The following is a 24834-nucleotide window of genomic DNA, read 5'->3' on the forward strand; positions in this document are numbered from 1 at the left end:
TAGTTTATAGAGGGTAAAACACAACAGAAAAAAATAAAACAGACAAATGCATAAGTTACAATGAAGGAAACAGATGAGAGGCTGAGAGAAAATGTTGGATGGGGACCTCACTTGAGAGAAGGCCTCTCAGAGATGTGATCATAAAGCCGATACTTCAAGAATCAGATATGGGCAAGGATGTTCCAGACAGAAGAAATATCATGTGTGAAAGTCCCAAGACAGGAAAACAGTGGGTGTTTATCAGAAACAAAGAAAAGCGATATGGCCACAATCCAAGGGAGGGAAAGATCAATCAATGGAGGTCAGCAGTGCCCAGATCATGCAAGGCTTTGAGGGCCACAGGGAAGTGTCTTGACTTTATGCCGAACCCATGGGAACCCCTGAGGTCTGGTGTATGCAGTAAGGCAGTTACTTTGGTTGCTTGGCGAGAGTGGCATGAGGGCAAGTGGTGGGAGCAGAGAGAAGACTGTGGAGGTCATCCTGGTATGAGATGGCTGGTGACCAGACCAGGTGGTGGCACTGGAGATAAAGCGAGATAAATCTTGATGTTTTGGAAAATGGAATTGACAGGAGTTGCTGACGGAATGGATGTGGGGGTGGGGCAAAGGGAGGAGTCAAGGATGACCCCCATTTGCGAAGTGCCATTCACTAAGAAGGGAGAGGTGATGGTAGGGAGGCAATTTTGTAGGAAAGTGAGGGAACCAAGAATCCTGTTTGGGAAATGTTAAGTTTGTTCTGTCTGTGAGTCATCCATAGATGTCAAAAAAAAGTCAGCTGTTGCCCTGTAAGCTTGTGTTAATAGCTACTTAGCAATAGCTAGTAAATTATAAATGCATATATTTTTGGACCCAGCAATCCTAATTCTGTACATTTGTCTTAAAGTTACAGGTAAATTTGCAGGTTTGAGGTAACATATGTACAGTGTTATTTACTACCCTGTTACTTGTTACAGCAAATAACAAAATATTGGAACCAATCCAACCAGCTGTTAAGAGGGAACTAATTAACTTATGGTCAAAGCAGTGGAATACTATGCAACTATATAATAAGAGGAGGGAGTTTTGTATGTACTTAACATGGAAAAATCAAAACCTATTGTTATTGAAAGTGCAGAAGAGTATATTTAATAAGCTATTTTTTATGTGGGAAAAATAGTCTATACTCACATATATTTATGTTTATAAACTAATACAAATTGATTTGGGGTATAGGGTAGGAGTGAGACTTAGTAAAATCAGTTTCCTATTCTTAAAATTCTGAACAAGATGGCTATTTAAAAACCATTGTGGACAGCATTGACAGAGCAGAGACTTTGAATAAAACCTCTCTGCCTCATAATAACTTAATGAAATACTTGGTATTTTGCATCGGATAGATAAGGCTCGGAGAAGGTAAGTGTCTGGCCCAAAGCCACACAATGAATAAATGGCCAACTCAGGTTAGATTGCAGGCTCTTTTGGCCCCAGAGCTTATGCTGTCTCTTCTCTGAAGTTGTATGTGGGTTTGGTGCATGGAGTTTTTTTGTATGTGGGTTTTTATGCCTGGTGGCTATCTGCCTGACAACTCCTTGTCTCCTATAGAGCCTCATTGGGGACATTGATAATGCCATGAGGACCTTCCTCAACTATTACACTGTATGGAAGCAGTTTGGGGGGCTCCCAGAATTCTACAACATTCCTCAGGGATACACAGTGGAGAAGCGAGAGGGCTACCCTCTTCGGCCAGGTAAGCAGTATCTCTGGCCCATCACCACCTGCAGGCTCTTGTTCTCTGAACCCCAAATCCTCATGTTTCTATGAGGCTCGATGCCTCACAAGTGCTCACAAGTTCATTTTTCCTGTTATGGTTCCAGTGGCTCTGGGTAGTTTTCCTGGTAGGACTTATTTCTCCTCATATTTTTGGATAAGGAAACTGAAGTGTAGTGGGCTGAACTGACTTGCCCAGGGCTAAGTATAGGAGGTAGGACTGGAACCCAGGCCACATAACTAAATCTTAGGCTCCTTCAAACTCAGGCAAGTGAGTGCAAAGGCAAGAGCCAGTTTGACGCCTTTTGAGTTCCTGCCATCAGGATTTCAGAAGTGTAGACAAACTTCCTAAGTCACTGGTTCAGGTGAATTGTGCTTCTGTAGTATAGAATGTTAGAACTCTGGAATGGACTTTAGGAATGAATCATCCGCTCTTGTCCACCACCCCATTTGCAGCTCAGAAAGCAAGGTGCAAAGAAGGAAGGTATTACACACTTGATAACTGTCTTAAAGTTCCTTTCCAGCCCTGATCTTCTGATTCACTTCAGGAAAGTTAAACATGTGAGGAGGAGAAGGGAAAGGGGGCCGGAGGAAGGAAGCTTAGTCAGCACACACAGTCATCCCCCACCCCAAAGTGGGTCACATTTCCATTGTTAGACTCTTCCCACCTTCCCACCTGAATGCCTTTGAGCTGTGGGACAGGCCTTCTGGTGGCTTCTGGCCATTCTGTCCCCCTCCCCCACCCTCCCCCGCAACCCCATTTCCTTCCTTCTCTAGATCCAGATATTGTTGTGGGAATTGAGGAAGGGGGAACAGAAGAGGAAGTAGAACCAGTAACTGAAAAGAATAAATTAGTCACTTTGATTCCTAGAGGCTACTGTTCTTGGTATCTCTCATGTGTTTATTCTCATGGCTTTTTTGTTTTCATTTTTGTTTTTAAGAGAAAGCTCTCAGAAAGTGTTGTACCCAGTGTTACCAACAGATAAAACGAAGACAGTTTGGGACTAAAAGTAGGACATAGGCTTGTGCATTCTCAGAGTTAGACGGGAACTGAGAAGCCTTCTAACTGGGATCGCCCTGTCATCGCCCTGGCAAGTGGTTTTCTAGTCTTGGTTCAGTTAGCACCAGTGACAGGGAGCTCACTACTTACAGAGGCACCAGGTTTCATTTGCAGGATAGGCTGGCAGGAAGGCATCAATGTAAAGTAAGGCACCACAGCCAGGAATCCAATAATGCCTTAGTCCAGTCACCCTTCCTACCCTGAAACAATAGTGAATGGGAGATGAAGTATTCCTCTTTGATTAGAGTGGCCAATGTGTTACGCTCTGGTACATGTATCTGGTCAGGAGTATTGAAACACAGAACCTAGCCGAAAGGTCTCTGAGGGTTTTTACCTCCCCCTAAATCCAAATCTAAGCCTTGAGCTGTCACCCTGTTTTAGAGAGTTGGCCAATAAAAAGAAATTACAGCAGTGATAGCATACGTAGGCCCATGTGTGAGGAAGAGAAAACAAGATGGCTGGCCCTGGGTGCACTGAGCCAGCCAGCTGCGAGCAGCAGAAGAGGCTTCCCGGGAGCACTATCTTTTCTTTCTTTGAATTTAATTTTTTTTAATGTTTGTTTATTTTTGGAGAGAGACAGAGCATGAGCGGGGGAGGGGCAAAGAGAGAGGGAGACACAGAATCTGATGCAGGCTCGAGGCTCTGAGTTGTCAGCACAGGGCCTCATGTGGGGCTCCAACTCGTGAACCGTGAAATCATGACCTGAGCTGAAGTCAGATGCTTAAACGACTGAGCCACCCAGCCACCCCTCTTTTCCTTCTTTGAACACACACAGTGTGTTCACTTACAAGTAAATGTACTCCAATCTGTGTCTTAGAAATGAACAGTTAGATCAGCAAATTGTCTGTAGACCTATGGGGTAAAGGGAGGGATAGGTGGGAGAGAACTGGGAGACAGGCAGAAGTTTTTTTTCTGAAAGGAAGAAATAGAATTTTCAGTAATAAATCAAAAGGGAGAAAAGTGCTGGTCAAGGCCCAGGAGGAAGCAGTGAAGGAGATTGGGAGGAGACATTGGTCTAGGAAGGAGAGAGTTCTCTCCTCTCTGAGAAAAGACAGGTAGAAAACTAGAAACGTCTATTGAGCTGTAGCTTCCACCCACTGGGGCCACCCTCGAAGTTGAGTCTTTCGTTCCCATACTAGCCCTTCAGATATTTGAAGTAAATTTAGCTTCCCAGGTTTTCTTTTCTCCGGAATAAGCTTTCTCTTTGGGACAAACTCCTATTGGCTAATATTCATCTGAAAATGGGGCCCACGCCTGTCAAATTCCAGTTGTGGTTGTAGAATAAGACAAGACTATTGCCTTGTTCTGGGCCCAGTGAACTGGTGGTGGCTGTTTCTTTGTTAGATTGAAGATTGGCTCTTGAATATCTTAACCTTCATTTTTTTGTCCATCCTATCTCAGAAAGGACCTCATAATGATGGGCCTATACTCTTTAAGTTTTAGGATTAGGTTAGGCTGTTAGTGACAGAAAATGAGTAGTGTTTAATTAAGATAGACATTTCTTTCTCTCTCACTTTTGGCCTTCTATGGCTCTCTAAGGTTTCAGGGACCTTAATCCCACACTTGGTTGCTGGGAATAGTTGTCAGTCTAAGCAGTTGTATGCTTGGCTATAGTTAAGGATTCTGTTACTAAGGAAGAAGGAGGGGACAAATACGGGGAGACAGGGAGCAGCCTCTGCCACCTCTCCATCCCAGAGCCTAGCTGACTGTCTTTCCCTTAGGATGGGAGTCCATGGTCAGTTACAATGCTGATCTCCACTAAGCTTCAGGCTTTGGGTATATTGGCTCTGAAAACTCAGCATTGAGTTGTCCTATGTTCTTCCTGGTTGGGGCCCTGTGGACAGGGTACGGAGGGGAGGAGTCTCACCCCCTGAGGTGGGCCGGGAGCCTTCCCTGCTCAGCCTCTGGATGAGAAGGGTCTGCCTTGGACTTTACAGAACTCATTGAGAGCGCAATGTACCTCTACCGTGCCACGGGGGATCCCACCCTCTTAGAACTTGGAAGAGATGCCGTGGAATCCATCGAAAAAATCAGCAAGGTGGAGTGTGGATTTGCAACAGTAAGTGTTTCCACGGGCCCAAAAGTTGAGAAATGTCTCCCCCTGCTGATAGCAAGACTCTGGAATATTAGCACTGAAGGGACCTTAGAGATATATGCATACCTTTATTTTATAGATGGCAAGACTGAAGAACAGAGAAGCCAAGAGCCTTGCTAAAGGTCAAAAGCTAGTAGAGGTGGAGCTAAGGGTTCATTCTCAAGGATCTTGACTCTATGCTGTCATTGTGTCTGCACCAGGGGTCCTCAAACTGTGTTATAAGCTACTGTACAGGGTGAATTTTGTGAGAAGTTTTGTGGAAAGGCCTATTAGGTGGATTTTAAAAGGGAAATGCAAAGTCCCATGGCCTTATATTCAAACCTGGGAGTCCTTAATGAAACTGACCCACTGGTTTCACAGATGTTCATTGAATGTCTTCGATGCACCAGGCACTGTGGTTGGCCCCTGGTTCTAGCAATGAACAAAGAACGAGCCCCTGAGCTGACATTTTATTAAGAAAAACAACGAATGTGTATCTGGAAGACAGAAAGAAAGCCAGTATGGCTGGAGTAACATGAACTCGGAGGAAAGGGGAAGAGATCATGTTCCAGAGGGAGGCAGGGGCTATATATGTAGGGTTTTGTATAAGCTGTGGGGGAGAATTTGCATTTTGTTCTGCTTAGAATGAGAAGCCTTGGTAGGATTCAGGTCAGAGCAGTGACCTGATCTGATTTGTGGTTTAGAAAGATCACTCTGGCTACTCTGTGGAAAGGGGATTGAAAGGGTCAAGGGGAAGAGCCATGTCACATCCTTAGAGGACTCAAGCAGGCAAAGATGTAAATAAACAATCATTACAGATAAGTGAAAAACAGACGTGTAAGAAAATTGTCTGGAAGAAAATTCACCAAAAAGTCTACAGAGGATTTTTAGGGTATGGGATTAAAAACAGACTCCCCCAAAAAATCTCTCTTTCTAAAAATTTTGTATTGTGGTTATATTCTGGAAGTAGAATATATATACATCTATTTAAAGAAAAGACCTATATAGAGGGAAAATAAAGCAGTGATCTGTTTTAGTTTCTAAATATGTTGTATTTTGTGAAAAGCCAAAGTGGATAAGTCCATTGGGGCCTTCTTAGGAACATTTGACTGATTTCCATGAAAATGAAAACCCTCTGGAGGTCTTCCAAGGCAAATGATGGGAATAGGCGTCGAACTCCTTGGCCTTTGACAAAGAAGGCAAGAGAATGATAATTCTTGGCACATCAAGTCCATATTTTAGTCACTTTTTTTCTGTGAAAAATAGATGCCACTGCAAATTAGTTTTAAGGAAATATATGTTAAATTCTGAGATGATAAAATAAACATAGGAAGTAAACTTACTCATCCACGGCTGTAAACTTAGTATGAATTTTTCTTCATAAAGACTTCTAATTATTATGGTAGCAAAAACTTGGATGACCTAAATAAATGATGCTACATTTTTACAATGTCATTAAAGGGGATGATTAGATACGTATGTGTATGGTCACAATAAAGGCAAGTTAGTGCAGATAGAAATTGTCTTATCCCTAGGGAAGTTAGGGAAGACCTTGTGATCGGGCAGTATTTGAGCAGAGACCCAGAGTCAGGGAGGGAGCAAGCTGTAGGAAGGACGAGTGGTCCAGGCTGAAAGAACAAACAATGCAGAGAGCCCAGATGGAGTTCATGCTCTTGCTCACAGAACAGGAAGGCCATTGGCTGGACCGCAAGAACAAGGGAGGGAGCGTAAGAGAGGTCAGGGAGAGTCAGGGGTAGACTTTGGTTTTTAGTCTTCCATGAAGTGGGATGTCAACAGAGGGTTTTCAGTGGAAGCGTGACAGCTACGACTTACCCTATAAGTAAATTTTAGGGTTAAGGAGGGAAGAAGGAAGTCCTGTTGGAATTTGTGCCAATCCAGGTGAGAGTCGGTGGCCCGGGCTTGGGAAAAGGTGAAACTCTGAAATGTAGAGTGATTTTCCCAAAGGCCCTCAGCTGCTCCATGGCAGGGCAGGAACTCCTAATGCGGTCCCCTGGCCCTCTCTGCTGCCCTGTGATACCACTTCTGACTTGCTACCTTCTTCCTTGCGACAGATTAAAGATCTGCGAGATCACAAGCTCGACAACCGCATGGAGTCTTTCTTCCTGGCCGAGACTGTGAAATACCTCTACCTTCTGTTTGACCCAACCAACTTCATTCACAACAATGGCTCCGCCTTTGACGCAGTTATGACCCCCTATGGGGAATGCATCCTGGGGGCTGGGGGTTACATCTTCAACACAGAAGCACACCCCATTGACCCTGCCGCCCTGCACTGTTGCCGGAGGCTGAAGGAAGAGCAGTGGGAAGTGGAAGACTTGATGAGGGAATTCTACTCTCTCAAACGGAACAGGTCGAGATTTCAGAAAAAAACCATGAGCTCAGGGCCATGGCAGCCTCCAGCAGGGCCAGGAACATCTTCATCTGAAAACCAAGATGAGATCAGAGAAAAGAGGCCTGCCAAGCAGAAAATCCCACTCCTCAGCTGCCCGAGTCAGCCCTTTACCTCCAAGCTGGCATTACTGGGACAGGTCTTCCTGGACTCCTCATAACCACTGGATGACTTTTTTTGTTTTGTGTTTGATCTAAACTATGACAGTATCTCTGCTTTTGACTGTTCTGTTTTTCTATTTTGCATATTGGGTTGTCTCAGGAGATTTCATTCAAAGAAACTATTCATGGCTTTAAAAAAAAGTGAGTCTAATTTATTTTTCTCATACAGTTGAAGAAACAGCTGACCCATAATCAGCCCACTTCACAGATGCCAGGGGTTGATGGTTGCATCTCCCTTCTCCTGAAGGCTCCCCTCTTCCAGTATCTCTGGGGAGGGTGTTGTTAGGAATGTGTTCATCACATCTTGCCCTCCCACCCCCCCATGCTTCTGCCCCTGAACGTACCCATCTGTCTGTCCATGTAACAACAAACACTTATGAAGCACCTTTGTGCGCCAGCCCCAGCCTTAGTGTTCAGTGTGGACTAGGCAGTTTTTATTCTCGGGAAAACAAACTTCTAGCGGAGAGAAATAAATTAGTAGATATGTAAAATAGCATTGTGGGAAGTGCCACGAAGATAATGGGATGTATGCTAGAAAATAATGGGGAGGGGCACCTGGGTGGCTCAGTTGGTTAAGTGTCTGGCTTCGGCTCAGGTCATGATCTCACGGTTCGTGGGTTCAAGCCCTGCATCGGGCTCTGTGCTGTCAGCTAGCTCAGAGCCTGGAGCCTGTTTCAGATTCTGTGTCTCCCTCTCTCTCTGACTCTCCCCTGCTCACGCTGTCTCTGTCTCTCAGAAATAAATAAAATATTTAAAAAATTTAAAAAAAAATAATGGGTAGAGGAAGTCTACCTTAGGGTGGTCAGGGAAGGCCTCTGAGGAAGTGAGTTTTTAAACATTTAATTATGGAAATCTGACAATAAACAGAAGTGAGGAGAAAAGGATAATAACCCCCTATGTGCTTATCACCCAACTCTAGCAAACCCAGCTTTAAAGATGGTCAGCTCATGGTCATCTTTTTAGAATGAAATGCCAAATATCATTTCATAAGTATTTCAGAATATACCTCCAAACACACCTATGAAAATCAGTAATTCTTCCTTTATAATCTCCAAGTCTTTAATTATGTTCAACATTTTTATTGATTTATATAGTTTGTTTGAATCAGGATCCAAACAGGGTACATGTATTTTTGTAACTAGTTGATCTATCTCTGAAGTCTTCTAGTCTATAGATGTTCTCTTTCTTTCTCTGTTTTTTTCTTTTTTTTAAGTTTGTTTATTTTGAGAGAAAGAGCACATGCTCAGTCAGGGAGGGGCAGAGAGGGAAACAGAGAGAGAATCCTGAGCAGGTTCCACACTGTCAGCACCGAGCCTGATGTGGAGCTCAAACCTGCCACCCGACTGTGAGATCATGATCTGACCTAAAACCAAGAGTTGAACGCGTAACTAACTGAGCCACCCAGGTGCTCCTCTTTCTGTGTTTTTAAAAATCAATTTTATTGAGATAGGATTTACATACAGTAAACTGCACCCACTTCATACATTTTCATAAGTTTTGGCAAACTTAGACCCCTGTGTAACCACCACAATCAAGACACAGAACAGTGCTCTCCAACAGAACTTTCTGAGTTGATGGAATGTTCTCACAGAACTATTTGAAGGATTGCACTGTCCCACTGAGTAGCAACTACATGTGGCTGCTGTTGAACCCCAGAAACATGGCTTTGTGACTAAGGAACTGAATTTATTAATTTTTAGTAGACTTTATATTTTAGAAGAGTCATAGGTTCACACCAGCCTTGAGCAGAATATACAGAGATTTCTCACATCCCCCCTGGCCCTACGTCCATATAAGCTTTCCCCCATTACCAACACCCCTTATCAGAGTGGAACATTGTTACAATCGAGATTCTACATTGACATATCATTATCATCCAGAGTTTACAGTTTACATGGAGGTTCACTCTTGGTGTTGTACATTCTCTGGGTTTTGACAAATGTGTAATGACATGAAACCATTATAGTTTCATACAGAGCAGTTTCCCTGCCCCAAATTCCTCTGTGCTCTCCTGTTCATCCCTTTCTCCCCACAACTCTTGGCAACCACTAATGTTTTTACTGTTTCCATAGTTTTGCCTTTTCCAACATCTATTTTACCCACCCCCCACCTCTCCTTTGATAATCAGTTTGTTTTCTTTTTTGTTGTTGTTGTTTATTTATTTTTGAGAGAGAGAGAGCATGAGCAGGGGAGGGGCAGAGAGAGGAAGACACAGAATCTGAAGCAGGCTCCAGGCCCTGAGCTGTCAGCACAGGGTCCGACACAGGGCTTAAACTTACAAACCACAAGATCATGACCTGAGCTAAAGCCAGATGCTTAACTGATAGAGCCACCCAGCTGCCCCACAGTCAGTTTGTTTTCTATAGTTAAGAGGCTGGGGGCACCTGGGTGGTCATTCAATTGAGTGTCCAACTCTTGGTTTCGGCTCAGGTCATGATCTCATGGTTCAGGAGTTTGAGCCCCAATTTAAAATTGTTATATATTCTTGTTGGATTGTCCCTTTTAATGTTATATAGTATCCTTCTTTGTCACTTGTTATAGTCTTTGTTTTAAAGTCTATTTTTTCTAACATAAGTATTGCTACCCTGGCTCTCTTTCACATCTATTTGCATAATGAAATTTTCTCCATCCCCTTATTTTCAATGTTTATTTATTTTTGAGAGACAGAGAGACAGAACGTGAGCAGGGGAGAGGCAGAGAGAGAGGGAGACACAGAATCTGAAGCAGCCTCCAGGCTCTGTCTGAGCTGACAGCACAGAGCCCAACGTGGGGCTCGAATTCATGAACTGTGAGATCATAACCTGAGCTGAAGTCAGATGCTTAACCGACTGAGTCACCCAAGTGCCCCCTCCATTCTCTCATTTTCAATCTGCTAGTGTCTTTTGGTCTAATTTGAGTCTCAAATCAGCATATAGATAGTTTTGGTTTTTTATCCACTCTGTTACCCTATGATTTTTTATTGGAGTGTTTAGTCCATTTACATTCAAAGTAATTATTGATAAATATATATTTATTGCCATTTTCTTACTTGTTTTCTGGTTATTTATATAGATTTCTCTTATCCTTTCTTCTCTTGCTTGCTCTCTTTCATGGTTTCTTGGCTTTCTTTAGTGGTATACTAGGATTCCTTTCTCACTTCATATGTTTTTGATTTGTGGTTACCATTAGGTTTGTATATGAGATGTTCTGCATATAGTAGTCTATATTAAGTTGATGGTTTGCTTAAGCTTAAGCCCATTCTTACTCCTGTCCCTGCCATGTTTAGGTATGTAGTGTCATATTCCTTTTATTTTATACATCATTTGACTGATTTTTACAGAAATATTTATTTTTACTGCTTATGTATTTTTTTCATACTCTCACTTATGGTCTTTCCGCTTAAAGAATCCCCTTTAATATTCTTTGTAGGGCTGGTTTAGTGGTCTCCTCTAGTTTTCGTTTATCCATTTTGTTTATTTCTTCTTCTATTCTGAGTGGTAGCCTTGCTGGATAGAGTCTTCTTGGCTACAGGTTTTTCCCTTTCAATACTTTGATTATATCATACCACTTCCTTTGGCTTGCAAAATTTCTACTGAAAAATCTACTGATAGCTGTATGGGGTTTCCTTTGTATGTAGCTGTCTTCTTTTCTCTTGCTTCTTTAAAATTTTTTTCTTCAGGGTGGCTGGGTGGCTCAGTCGGTTAAGTGTATGATTTTGGTGCAGGTCATGATCTCATGGTTCGTTGGTTCGAGCTTTGTGCTGACAGCTCAGAGCCTGCAGCCTGCTTTGGATTCTGTGTCTCCCTCTCTCTGCCCCTCTCCCACTCATTCTCTCTCTCTCTCTCTCTCTCTCAAAAATAAATAAACATTTAAAAGTTTTTTTAAATAAAATTTTTTCTTCATCACTACTTTTTACCATTTTAATTACTATGTCTTTGGTAGACCTCCTTGGATTGAATTTTTAGAGGGGTCTCTGTGCCTTCTGGATCTGGACATCTGTTTCCTTCGTCAGATTAGGGAAGTTTTCAGCTATTATTTCTTCAAGTAAATTTTCTTCCCCCTTTTCTCTCTCTTCTTCTGAGAAGAGGTGTGAATGTTATGCTTGATGGAGTCATTGAGTTCCTTAAGACAGCTCAATTTGCATAATTTTCTTTCCTTTGCTCAGCTTGGTTACTTTCCATTACTATCTTCCAGGTTGTTAATTTTTTCTCTGCTTCCTCTAGCCTGCTAGTTATTACATCAAGTGTATTTTAAATTTCATTTATTGTGTTCGTCATCTCTAATCGGTTCTTTTTATCTTTGTGTTAAAAGTCTCACTGATGTCCTCCACTTGTTTCTCAAGTTCAGTGAGTATCTTTTTGACGATTGATTTAAATTCTCTATCAAGCATATTACTTATATTTATTTTGCTTTGGTCCCTTGTTGTGTTATAGTGCTATTCGTTCATTTGGGGGATATTTCTTTGTCTCCTCATTTTGTCTTTCTGTGTCTTTTTCTCTGTGTTAGTAAAGGTAGCTGTTTCTCTTGGTCTTAATAATAATAGCCGTATGAAGAACAGTACAGTATCCCCTGTTTCCCAGGGCCTGGCACTTCAGGGAGTGTCTCCTATGTGTGTTGCATGTGCTTAGCTATTGAGTCTTGGCTTCTTTTTCCTTCAGTCCGGTTGTCTGCAGAGGCTCTCTTTGCCTATTGTGGGCAGTGTTTGGTCCTCAGCATAAATGAGGCATATTTTTTTAAGTAGGCTCCATGCCCAGTGAAGAGCCCAAGATGGGGCTGAACTCAAAGCCCTGAGATCAAGATCTGAGCTGAGATCAAGAGTCAGATGCTTAACCTACTGAGCCACCCAGGCATTCCAGGGCATGTTTTAACAAGTTGTGTTGTGGTCAGCTTGAGAAATTAAGACCTCCCCCCACTGCTGCAGGAACTGTGATCCCACAAAATGTGCATCTTGGGAGATGCGGTGTTGGTAGGGTTTGCCCTGGTCTTCTGGGTGAGGAAGTGTGGAATGTGGGGCCCAGCAAGTGTGACTGAGAAGGGCAGATTCACTGAAGTGTGAGGCTTGGTGTAAGCAAGTTGGGTAGCCAGTGCCTGTGCTGCCCTGGTTCCTGCAGGTGCCTATTGTTAATGTTGGGAGGCAAGGAAGGGAAAGGGTGCCTGCCAGGTCCTTTATTCATGGACAGGTCTTCTTGTGACCCCTGTCTCTCTGGGGCATGCTCTGAGATGAACAAATCACTCTCCGTGCCATCTGATCCTGGCATTTTTCAAGCTGCTGGTTCTGCACTGTATTTGCGTGTGTTTTTTGTCCTGCTATCTCTTTAAGGGCAAAGACTCAGTTTCCTAAGGCCTCCTAGCTCTCCTAGAGCCAAGGGCAGATTTTTTAAATTCCAGGCTTTGAGTCCAATGGCTGTAGGAACTCACGCTTTCAAAGGCAAATATTATGGGGATTTGTCCTCTCTGTTTTCCATCTTTCTCCATGCCACTGTGGATGGCCCCAGTCTATTTCGCTCCCAGACTGCATCTCTACCCTTCCTACCTTCTTCACTGTGGCCTCCTCTCTATCATTTAATTGTGAGTTTTGTTCTGCCAGTCACCAGGTCATTTTCTGGGTTATTTATGCTGATGTGAGTGTTATCTAGATGTATCCCGGGATGAGGTGAGCTTAGGGACCCCCTACTCCGCCATCTTCTCAGCTGACCCTTTTTGTTTTTATTTTTTCAAGAACGAACTTTTGACTTGGTTATGCTGTCAATTATGTGTTTGTTTTCTATTGTCCTCTATTGGGCTTTTATAATTTCCTCCCTTCTACTTTCTTAGAGTGATTCTGATAAAGTTTCTGTTACTTTGGCATAACCTAGTGTGTAGGTTATCTTCCATTTGGCCCTCTGGATGTATTCTCCATCCTCTTCATCCCAAGAGAGTGAATTGTTCTCTATTCCTGCAGTCCTGCATGAACTACATCAATGGGCTCACTTGCTCTTTAGCTTCCAACCAGTTTCAGCCAGTGGGGCATCCAGACAGGAGATTGGAGGGAGAGAATAGAGTGTGCTCAAGACATGTATTCTGCTGGCTTCTTTCTGGTAGGGTTGCTTCAGGCTGGCTAGTTTCTCAGTTGAAGATCACTGTTTCTTTCAACTCTTTCTTTTCTTAATGATCACGTTTCTAATTCCTTTGTTCCCTCAGCCTAAGGATGGTAATGGCCATGCTATTACTGGCCTCAGATTACTGAGTTATCCCTTGTGGTTCTCCCACACTCTGCCCATACCTTTGTATATAGTATTTTTATTAAACCTGCCTCTAAACTTCCTAATTTGAATGAGCTATCTGTTTTCTCTCAGGTACTTGACTGATACACCAGGAGACCATTATGACTAGTGTATGTTCTTAAAGTTATCATTAACTTCACATTCTCCCGAGGGAAAAATATTAGATCAGCAAGCTTTCGGGATACACAAGATCAATTCACAAAAATCAATTTATTTCAGTACAATTGTAATTAACAATCCATAAATGAAATCGAGAAAACTGTTCCATTTACAATAGCATAAAAAGGAGTAAATTACTTGGAGATAAATTTAACAAAAGGAGTATGAGAAAAGTTATACACAGAATACTATGAAGAATTGTTAAAAGAAACTTTAAAAGGCCTAAATAAATGGAAAAATACTTCTATGTCCATGAATTAGAATACATAGTATTGGGTTTTTTTAATGTTTATTTATTCTGAGAGAGAAAGAGAGCACGAGTGGGGCAAGGGTGAAGAGAGAGGGAGACCAAGCAGGCCCTGCACTGCTAGCGTGGAGCCTGATGTAGCACTTGAATTCATGACCATGAGATCACCACCTGAGCTGGGATCAAGACCTGAGATGAGATCAAGAGTCAAGACGCTTAAGCAACTGAGCCACGCATGCTCCCCAGAAGACATTAAGATGATATTACTCTTCATAGATTCAATGTAATCTCCATCAAAATTCCAGCTGCCTTTTTTTAAGAGAAATTGACAAGCTGATCCTAAAATTCATATGGAAATTCAAAGGACCCAGAATACCCAAAACAGTCTTGACAAATGTGAGAAACAAGCCCACTGCTCCCAATCAAAGGAGGGATGCAGAGACTTAGAGTACAGTGAAGCGAGGCTTTAATCAATGTTCTTGCAAGAGCTGGTGTCTGATGGACAGGCACACTTAAGGCAGTTACGGTAGGCAATTTATCTCCCAGTGTGAAGTCCCTCCCCTGATTCCTCACTGGCCAAGTACTACAGAAGTTACACCCTTACCTGGAAGTTGCTTATGCCTACCTAAGGTAAAAAAGTGGTCTGATTAGAACAAATGTACACTTCTTGAGTGACACAGAGACTTCAGTTCTTGGGTGCATGCTCATTGCAAAGCCCATTGAAAAATAAGCCTGTGAAATGGAGAAGGAAAGAAGAACCAGGAAGTGAAATGTCTAAGGGTTTGGGACTCCACTGTAGGGGGAGGGGACTTCGTACATATTCCAATTGGTTGTAAACCTATCGGTAACTAGAAAGCACATTTTTATTTGATATTTCTGAAAATTAATCTCACTTCTCACACAAAGAAGAACTAAGTTGGAGGATTTATACATCATGATTTCAAAACTTGCTACAAAGGTACAACGATCAAGACAGTGTAGTATTGGCAAAGGATAGACATATAAATTGATGGAATAGAACCAAGAGTCCAGAAATAAACCCAGAGTCCAGAATCAAGGATCTAGAAATATTTATGGTCAGTTCATTTGGAAAAGGTGTCAAGGCAATCCAATGGAGGAACAAATTTTAAACAAATGCTGCTGGGCCAACTGGATATCTACCTGCAAGAGAAAGATTTCGGACCCTATTTCACATCACATAAAAAACTCAGCACCTAGGTGTGGCTCAGTCGGTTAAGTGTCTGACGTCGGCTCAGGTCATCATGCTCTCACAGTTCGTGGGTTTGAGCCCAACGTCAGGCGCTCTGTGCCAACAGCTTAGAGCCTGTAGCCTGCTTCAGATTCTGTGTACCCCTCTCTCTCTGCTCCTCCCCTGCTCACACTCTCTCTCTGTCTCTCTTTGTCTCTCAAAAATAAGAATGATAAAAAATAAAACAAAGGACACTATCAATAATGTGAAAAGACAACCTATAGAGTGGGAGAAATATTTGCAAATAAAAATATCTGATGAGGGTCTAGTATCCAGAATATGTAAAGAGTTCTTACAATTTAACAATAAAAAGACAACCTAATCAAAAAATAAGCAAAAGTGATAAACATTTCTCCAGATAGGTATCCAGATAGCCCATAAGCACATGAAAAGATGCTCAGCATAACTAGTCATTAGAGAAATGCAAATTAAGACCAAATGAGGTACCACTTCACACCCACTAGGATGGCATCTTATTCTGCTAGGGCTGCTATAACAAAATAGCATAAACAGAATGGCTTATAAACAACAGAAATTTATTTCTCACAGTTCCGGAGGCTAGAAAGCCTAAGATCAAAGTGCTGACAGATTCAGTGTCTGAGAAGCGCCTACTGCCTAGATGACCATCTTTTCACTGCAACCTCACATCTCAGAAGAGATGGGGCCTCTTTTATTAGGGCATTTATCCCATTGATGAGGTCTTTGCCCTCATGACCTAATCACCTCCCAGCAGGTCTGTCTCTTAATACCATCATCTTGGGGGTTAAGATTTCAACATTTGAATTTTGGGAGGACATAAACAATCAGTGCACTACAGATGGCTATAATAAACAACATGGACAAACAAATGTTATCATGGGTGAAGAATGTGGAACCTTCACACATTGGTGGTGGGAATGTAAAATGGGGCAGCTGGTTTAGAAAACAGTTTGGCAGTTCCTCAAAAAGTTAAACATAGATTAACCATGTGACCCACCAATTTCACTTTAGATATATATGTATGCCCAAGAGAAATGAAAACATATGTCCACATGAAAATTTGTACACCGGGTACTGGGTGGCTCAGTTGGTTAAGCATCCGACTTCAGCTCAGTACATGATCTCACAGTTCATGGGTTCAAGCCCCCCACCAGGCTCTGTGCTGACAATGCCTGGGATTCTCTCTCTCTCTCTCTTTCTCTCTCTCTTTCCCTCTCTTTCTGTCCACACCCCCCACCCACCCTGCAACTTCCACACACATGCACTCTCTCTCTTTCTCTCTCAAAATAAATAAATAAATTTAAAAAAAATCTTTAAAAAAAACCTTGTACACCAAAGGTAGAAAAAACCCTAATGCCCATCAACTGACCCATGAGTAAACAAAATGTAGTATATTCATATAATGAAATATTATTCAGCTGCAAAAAGAAATGAAGTGCTGATGGGGTGCCTGGGTGGCTCAGTCGATTAAGCGTCTGACTTCAGCTCAGGTCATGATCTCACGGTTTGTGGGTTCGAGCCCGCGTTGGGTTCTGTGCTGACAGCTCAGAGCCTGGAGCCAGTTTTGGATTCTGTGTCTCTGCCCTTCCCCCACTCATCCTCAGTCTCTCTCTGTCTCAAAAATAAATAACTATTAAAAAAATTTAAAGAAATGAAGTGCTGACAAATATGGCAACATGGATAAACCTTGAAAATATATGTTAAGTGGAAGAAGCCAGACACAAAAGGCCCACATATTGTATTATTCCTTTTATATGAAGCCTCAAGCATAGACCAATCCATAGAAACAGAAAATAAATTGGTAGTTGCCAAGGACCAGGGTGAGGGGAATGAGGATTTACTCCTAGTGGGATATGTGGGGATTTTTGGGGGATAATAACAATGTAACAGAATTAGATAGTGATGATTGTTACAGAGCTTTGTGAATATACTAAAAAACACTGAATTGTACAGTTTAATAGGGGGAGTTTTATGCATATGAATATCTTAATTTTTAAAAAGACAAACAAAAGGAAAAAATAAAGAACATACATACAACCCTTTACAAAGCAGCCCCAGATTGCAAGCACAATGTGGTCTAAATACATACTTGGAAAAAATATTCCAAAAAAAACCCCACCTAAAAACCATTCTGCATGCAGAAAGGCAAGCCCTTGTTTATATATTTTTAAAACAAACTTTCTTGCTACATTAACAGGCTAGAGCCTTAGAACAGTGTTTTTGAGACTTGGTTTATAACCCTTTAGTGGGTCAAGAAATAAACATTAATGTGTCACGACTAAGTTTTAAAATAATGAAATTGGGGTGCCTGGATGGTTCAGTTGGTTAAGTGTCCGACTTTAATTCCGGTCATGATCTCATGGTTCTTGGGTTCAAGGCCGGCATTAGGCTCAGTGCAGACAGCTCAGAGCCTGGAGCCTGCTTCAGATTCTGTGTCTCCCTTTCTGCCCGTCCCCAGCTCACACTCTGTCTCTCGTTGTCTCTCTCGCAAAAACAAACAAACATTAAAAAAATTTTTTTAATAATGAAATAGGATGCATTAGAAAATATTAGAGTGTGTCACATTGGTCTTTGGCAAGAACCAAGGACATTGGCACAATACTAAGGCTAATTGCTTCATGTTGTGGGAAAGAGACAGAGAGGAGATGTGAAACACACACACTGGTTCAAAGCAGATTGTTTTACTCAGCACATTGGCATCTAACTTGATTTTTCTGGCATATGATTGTCAATATGACCATCACCCGATAATGGGAGAATCAAGCCTTTTTAAATGTTATATCATAATTTGAAATTAGTTGTGAACTGAAGTGAGGGAGAATTTTATTCATTTTTGGCAACATTGTCATGACTTTCAACTGATTTTGGTTAGGAATTTACAGCGTAGTTCTTCAGAAAGTGCATAATCTGGAAAATGTCCAATGTGTCACAAATGCAGCATTTTAACTGAATTAGTCCAAATTGCCCTTTTTTTAATAGTTTATTTTTGAGACAGAGAGAGACAGAGCACGAGTGGGGGAGAGGTAGAGAGAGAGGGAGACACAGAATCTGAAATAGGCTCCAGGTTCTGAGCTGTCAGCACAGAGCCTGATGCAGGGCTCGAACCCACAAATCATGAGATCATGACCTGAGCCGAAGTTGGACGCTCAACCGACTGAGCCACCCAGGCGCCCCTCCAAACTGCCCTTTAACGAGTTGTTTTAATGCTACAAAAAACAAGAATGAAAAGGTGAAAAATACGGGATGAGCGAATAAGGATATTAGGGAAAGTATCGATGTTAATCAGCAGTGACTTCATTTGCACCTCATTAAAAAGAAAGAGTCAATGTAGGACAGCTTTTAAAAATAACAGCTTTGTCAAGTGTGCAGCCCAACAAAATGACATATACTGATGGATTATCTGTAATAATATTTTTGAAAATGAAAGCTTAACAACAAAATGACATATTTGTAATAATATTCTTTTTTAAAAAATATTTTTAATGTTTATTTATTTTTGAGAGAGAAACAGAGAGAGAGAGAGAGACCCAACCTGAGCAGGGAGGAGCAGAGAGAGAGGGAAACACAGAATCTGAAGCAGGCCCCAGACTCCGAGCTGTCAGCACAGCTGACATGAACCCACCAAACTGGGAGATCATTGGACGCTCAACCACTGAGCCACCCAGGTGCCCCTTGTAATAATATTCTTGGAAATGAAAGCTTAATGCCATGAAAATTAAAAAGATACTTGGGGGGGGCGTTGCCTAGGTGGCTTAGTTGGCTGGTCTTGATCTCAGGGTCATGAGTTTAATCTCCTTGATGCGTTCTGCNTCAGATTCTGTGTCTCCCTCTCTCTCTCTGTCCCTCCTCATCTCCCCCACTCTTGCTCTCCCTCAAAAATCAAACATTTAAAAAATTTTTCTAAACTGGGAAACATTACATACTGAATTAGTCCTTTGAATCTTAAAAAATACATATACATGCAATGTGATGGGCACATTTTCTGAGCCATGATGTAACAGTCAATGAGAAAGCTTCATTATCACTGTATTGGGTTATATAATGCATGCCTAAAGAGAAAATTGCTCACAAGGCTCCTGGAAAAAAAACAAAAAAACAAAAAACATTATCCTTCTGGCATGCATTTTGGTGTGTACAGTTTTTATGGTAAATCAATTGATAAAAATATGTCTTAGAAATAATCTCTCCTTGAATCTGTACTGTTGCAGAATTTTAGAAACATTGTCTATTATGCTGTGGTGATCTGGTATTGATTTTGTGAGCCAAAAAAAGTCGAAAAAGACAAGTTAAAACTTGTACAACATTTAGTTGTGCCTGAGAGGAGTTTGGGTAAGGCCATGCTAAGGAGGGTCTTGTTATGTTTAGTTAACCTCCTGACACAAACTGGATTAAAAATATTTGCAGAATTGAAAAGTGCAATTTTGGTCACTATAAATCAATCTGCAAAAATTGAAACTATAACAAAACTATTTAAAAATTGTTTAGAAGTCACTGGGTGTTGTATGTAAGCCAATTTGACAATAAAGTATATTAAAAATTGTTTAGAAGCTGGGGCGCCTGGGGGGCTCAGTCGGTTAAGCTTCTGACTTCAGCTCAAGTCTTGATCTCACGGCTGCTGAGTTCGAGCCCCACATCAGGCTCTGTGCTGACAGCTCAGAGCCTGGAGCCTGCTTCGGATTCTGTGTCTCCCTCTCTCTCTGCCCCTTCCCACTCACACTCTGTCTCTCTGTCTCTCTCTCTCTCTCAAAAATAAATAAACATTTAAAAAAAAAATAAAAATTGTTTAGAAGCATCTAAAATCAGTATTAGTTGGTACACTCTTTTATATGTTGTAAATCTTTGGACAACAAAGAGATTCTGCTGAAATTCATGTATGTATTGAAAGAAAAAACAGTGGAGGCTGTTAACTTTACTAAAAGAAGCTGAAAAAAATAGTCAATTCCTTGAAATAGAAAAACAGCTTTTTCAGGGGTTAGAGCTGACCACACCACTTAGTTTTTCATACAAAAGTTAGTTGGTCATCTTAAAAGAAAGTTGAAAGCATTAAAAGAATACAATAATGAAATCTCTATTTTTCTAGCTGAAAAGCGATCTCCTTTGGAAGATCTTTTCAAAGTCATTTTTTGAGTAACAATGTGGGCCTATTTAACTGAGTTTTATAAAAACATTCTTAGAAAATTCAGTTTGAGTGTTTGTGGGAAAGTTGTTCCAATATTTCAAGCCTTTCCGGGCTTTCCAAATGGCATTACTGCTGCGCAAGCAAGGTTTCGATACATATGCCACTGGTCCCATGATTCTCAAATGTGGTCCCTGGAGCAGTAGCAGCTGCAGCATTTGCTGGAGAACTTGCTACAAATAGAAACTCTTGGGCCCCACCCCAGGCCTTCTGAATCAGAAACTCTGTGGGTGGGAGCAGCAATATGTGTTTTTAAAAGCCTTCCAAGGTAAAAAAAAAAAAAAAAAGCCTTCCAGGTAATTCAGATATAAACTAAACTCAGATATAGGAATTAGGGTACTAGATGTTCTCAACATCATTGCAACAAATTGATGAGACTTCGTTAATGAAAGCAGTTTGAATTAAATGAAATGAAATTAGAGATTTTTGTGGGATCTCACCTCCTGCGTTGGTATTTGTGTTCTGTTTGTCTCTCAGTGTCAGTGGGAGAATGTTACTTCTTTTTCTGGTCTTTGGAAGAAATATTGATTGAATTAAATGAAATGAAATTAGAGATTTTTGTTGCATCTTACCTCCTTTTTCATCATCAGGTCCGTTCTAATTGGATTGATTGCTTTCTAGGACTGTGGCACAACAGTCAAACTGAGATTTCTTTTCATGTACTCCAATTTAAAGAACAAAAAACGATGGTTATCTAAGATGTTAATATTAGGGGAAGCCGGGTGAAGTGTGTAAGAGAACTATCTGTACTCTCCTTGCAACTCTTCTATAAACCTAAAATTATTCCAAATAAAAAATAAAAAATAAAAAAACAGAAAACCGTATTAATCATCCACTTATTCATCAAGCTCCACTCAAAAGGATTTTGGGTTGTTTGTAAGGCTCAAATCCACCCAAAAGTTAGAACCATCTATGAGGAGGTTCTGAAGAATTGTGGTAAAGGCTCAGAGACAGTGGATTTTACTTAGGTCTTTTTTCTTCCTTTCTTTCTTTTTTAATATGTACATCATTTTTAAAGGTTTATCTTTTTTTAAAAAATATTTTTATTTATTTCTAGGAGAGAGAGAGACAGCGTGAGCAGTGGAGGGTCAGAGAGAGAGGGAGTCACAGACTGAAACAGGCTCCAGGCTCTGAGCTGGCAGTCAGCACAGAGCCCGACGCGGGGCTCGAACCCACGAACCGTGAGATCATGACCTAAGCGAAAGTTGGACACTTAACCGACTAAGCCACCCAGGCGCCCCTAAAGGTTTATCTTTAAATGTTTATTCCTTTTTTGAGAGAGAGAGGAGAGAGACAGAGCATGAGCAGAGGAGGGGCAGGGAGAGAGGGAGACAGAATCCAAAGCAGGTTCCAGACTCTGAGCTGTCAGCACAGAGCCCGATGCAGAGCTCAAACTCACGAACCATGAAATCATGGCCTGAGCTGAAGTCAGATGCTTAGCTGACTGAGCCACTCAGGCACTCTGGTGTTTCTTTCTTTGGAAAGACATTCTTTAGGGTTGTTTCCAAAAAAATATTTCAAAAAGGGATCGATTCTTTACAACTTTATTGGAATAATTGTACAATTCAAGGAAACAAGGCTTTGAATATGTTTTGAATGATATTTATGTGTGTGTGGAGGGGTGGTAATCTGATTGCTTTGTCCTTCCATCAGATGCAATCTACCTAGGAAGGGAAGAAACAACCAGGACTAATAACAGAACAATACTCCCAAAGTTCATGAGCAAAGGTCAAGCTGTGAGAGTCTGACAAGAAATGCTTCCAGAGTTCTGAAAAGGGCAGGAACTTAGTCTTAAAGGAAATGTGGGATTTGCAGGATCCTACCGTTAGCAGGACAGGGCGCCTGTGAGGATCCCAGTCTCCCTGAAACATGGAGGACATGTGGAAGAGCTGTGGGGATTAGGGTTGAATATTTAGGAGCATAGCTGGATGGTGCAAAGCCAGTTGAAAGTTGTTGAAATTTACATATTCTTGGACAGAAAACTTACACGATAAAAATAATGTAATAATAATTTTAGTGCTTATTTTGTGCCAGGCCCTGTGTTAAGCGCTTTATATTTCTTTTTTTTTTTTCTTTTTTAAAAATTTATTTATTTTTGAGAGAGAGTCCACGAGCCAGGGAGGGGCAGAGAGGGGGGAGGACGGAGGATCTGAAGTGGGCTCTGGGCTGACAGCAGCGAGCAGAATGTGGGGCTCAAAGTGACAAACTGGAGATCAAGACCTGGGCTGAAGTCGGACGCTTAACCAACTGAGCCACCCAGGTGCCCAAGTACTTTATATTTCTTATCTTATATGCAACTTACAACAATCCATTGAAGTATTTTCTCCATTTGCACACAAGCAAATTGAAGCTACAGAAAATTAAGTAGGTAGTTAGTTCTCTTTTATCCTGAGTTTCACTTTTCACCGGTTCAGTTATTGGTGGTCAACTGCAATCAGGAAGCAGATGGTCCTCCTCCTGAGTATCTTGAGGATCGTCAGGTCAATAATGGCCTGATGCTATGCGACTGTGCTTCACTTCATCTCATCACATAGGCATTTTATCATCTCACATCATCACAGGAAGGGTGAGTATAGCACAATACAATATTTGAGAGAGATTACCTTCACATAAGTTTTATTTCATTGTTATTATAATTGTTCTATTTTATTACTGCTTATTGTTGTTGATCTCTTACTGTGCCTGATTTATAAACTAAACTTTACAATAGGTGTGTATGTATAAGAAAAACAACATAATATGTATAGGGTTCAGTACTATCCNGGGCCTACTGTAATTGGTTCAATGTTGTGATGCTTGTGTGAATTGGAGCCAGGATTGTAATTGCTTATCCATCTGTTTTTCTCCACGAGGCTCTGGGCCCTACAAGGTACAAATCATGTTTATTTCATTTACAGAAGTATTCCTAATTCCTAGGACAGTGCCTCCATGTAGCAAGTTTGCAAGAAACATTGGTAAATGAATAAAATGTAGTGATCACATGCATTTATTTATAGTTACATATATTTCATTTGCTATGAAAATATATTCATTTATGAATCCCCTATTTTGTGCCTTTTTTGTTGACAAGCTCTTTTTTTTTCTAATAGTTTATTGTCAAATTAGTTTCCACATAACACTCAGTGCTCATCCCCACAAGTGCCCTCCTCCATGCCCATCTCCCCCTCCCCCCCACATCCNGTTTGACTTCGTCTTTGCCAATTCTGATGCCTTTGATTTCCTTTTGTTGTCTGATGGCTGATGCTAGGACTTCCAGCACTATGTTAAACAACAGTATACCACATCTTTTTATCCATTCATCCGTCGATGGACATTTGGGCTCCTTCCAGACTTTGCCTTTTGTTGATAGCACTGCTATAGATATTGGGGTGCATGTGTCCCTTTGAAACAGCATACCTGAATCCCTTGGATAAATACCTAGAAGTGCAATTGCTGAGTCATGGGGTAGTTCTATTTTTAATTTTTTGAGGAATCTCCTTACTGTTTTTCCAGAGTGGCCACACCAGTTTGCATTCCCACCAGCAGTGCAAAAGACATCCTCTTTCTCCGCATCCTCACCAGAATCTGTTGTTGCTTGAGTTGTTCATTTTAGCCATTCTGACAGATATGAGGTGGTATCTCACCTCATCTCATTGTGGTTTTGATTTGTATTTCCCTGATGATGAGTGATGTTGAGCATCTTTTCATGTGTCTGTTGGCCATCTGGATGTCTTCTTTGGAGAAATGTCTGTTCATGTCTTTAGCCCATTTCTTCACTGGATTATTTGATTTTTGGGTATTGAGTTTGATAAGTTCTTTATAGATTTTGGATACCAATCCTTTATCTGATATGTCATTTGCAAATATCTTCTCCCATTTCGTGGGTTGCCTTTTAGTTTTGCTGATTGTTTCCTTTGCTGTTCAGAAGTTTTTATTTTAATGATGTCTCAATAGTTCATTTTGCTTTTGTTTCCCTTGCCTCTGGAGACATGTTGAGTAAGAAGTTTCTGCAGCCAAGGTCAAAGAGGTTCTTGCCTGCTTCCTCCTCAAGGATTTTGATGGCTTCCTGTCTTATATTTAGGTCTTTCATCCATTTTGAGTTTATTTTTGTGTGTGGTGTAAGAAAGTGGTCTACGTTCATTTTTCTGCATGTCACTGTCCAGTTTTCCCAGCACCACTTGCTGAAAAGACTGTCTTTATTCCATTGAATATTCTTTCCCGCCTTGTCAAGGATGAGTTGGCCATAAGTTTGTTGGTCCATTTCTGGGTTCTTTATTCTGTTCCACTGATCTGAGTGTCTTTTCTTGAGCCAACTAGGTCTTTCTTAATGTTTTTTTTCTTTTTTCCCTTTGC

General features: G+C 41.2%; 1 protein-coding gene across 1 annotated transcript in view; it reads left to right on the top strand.

Annotated features, from left to right (window-relative positions):
• The window catches only part of EDEM2 (ER degradation enhancing alpha-mannosidase like protein 2), a 31288-nt gene extending 23680 nt beyond the window's left edge, over positions 1-7608 (top strand). The window contains exons 9-11 of the mRNA XM_077769282.1: positions 1581-1725; positions 4743-4864; positions 6952-7608. Coding sequence (XP_077625408.1) covers positions 1581-1725; positions 4743-4864; positions 6952-7449 — 765 coding nt within the window. The 3' untranslated portion in view covers positions 7450-7608. The remainder of the gene's footprint in view (positions 1-1580; positions 1726-4742; positions 4865-6951) is intronic.
• The last annotated feature ends 17226 nt before the right edge of the window (positions 7609-24834 follow it).

The sequence above is a fragment of the Crocuta crocuta genome, unplaced genomic scaffold, assembly GCF_008692635.1.
Source record: "Crocuta crocuta isolate KB4526 unplaced genomic scaffold, BGI_CrCroc_1.0 scaffold445, whole genome shotgun sequence".
NCBI lineage: Eukaryota > Metazoa > Chordata > Mammalia > Carnivora > Hyaenidae > Crocuta > Crocuta crocuta.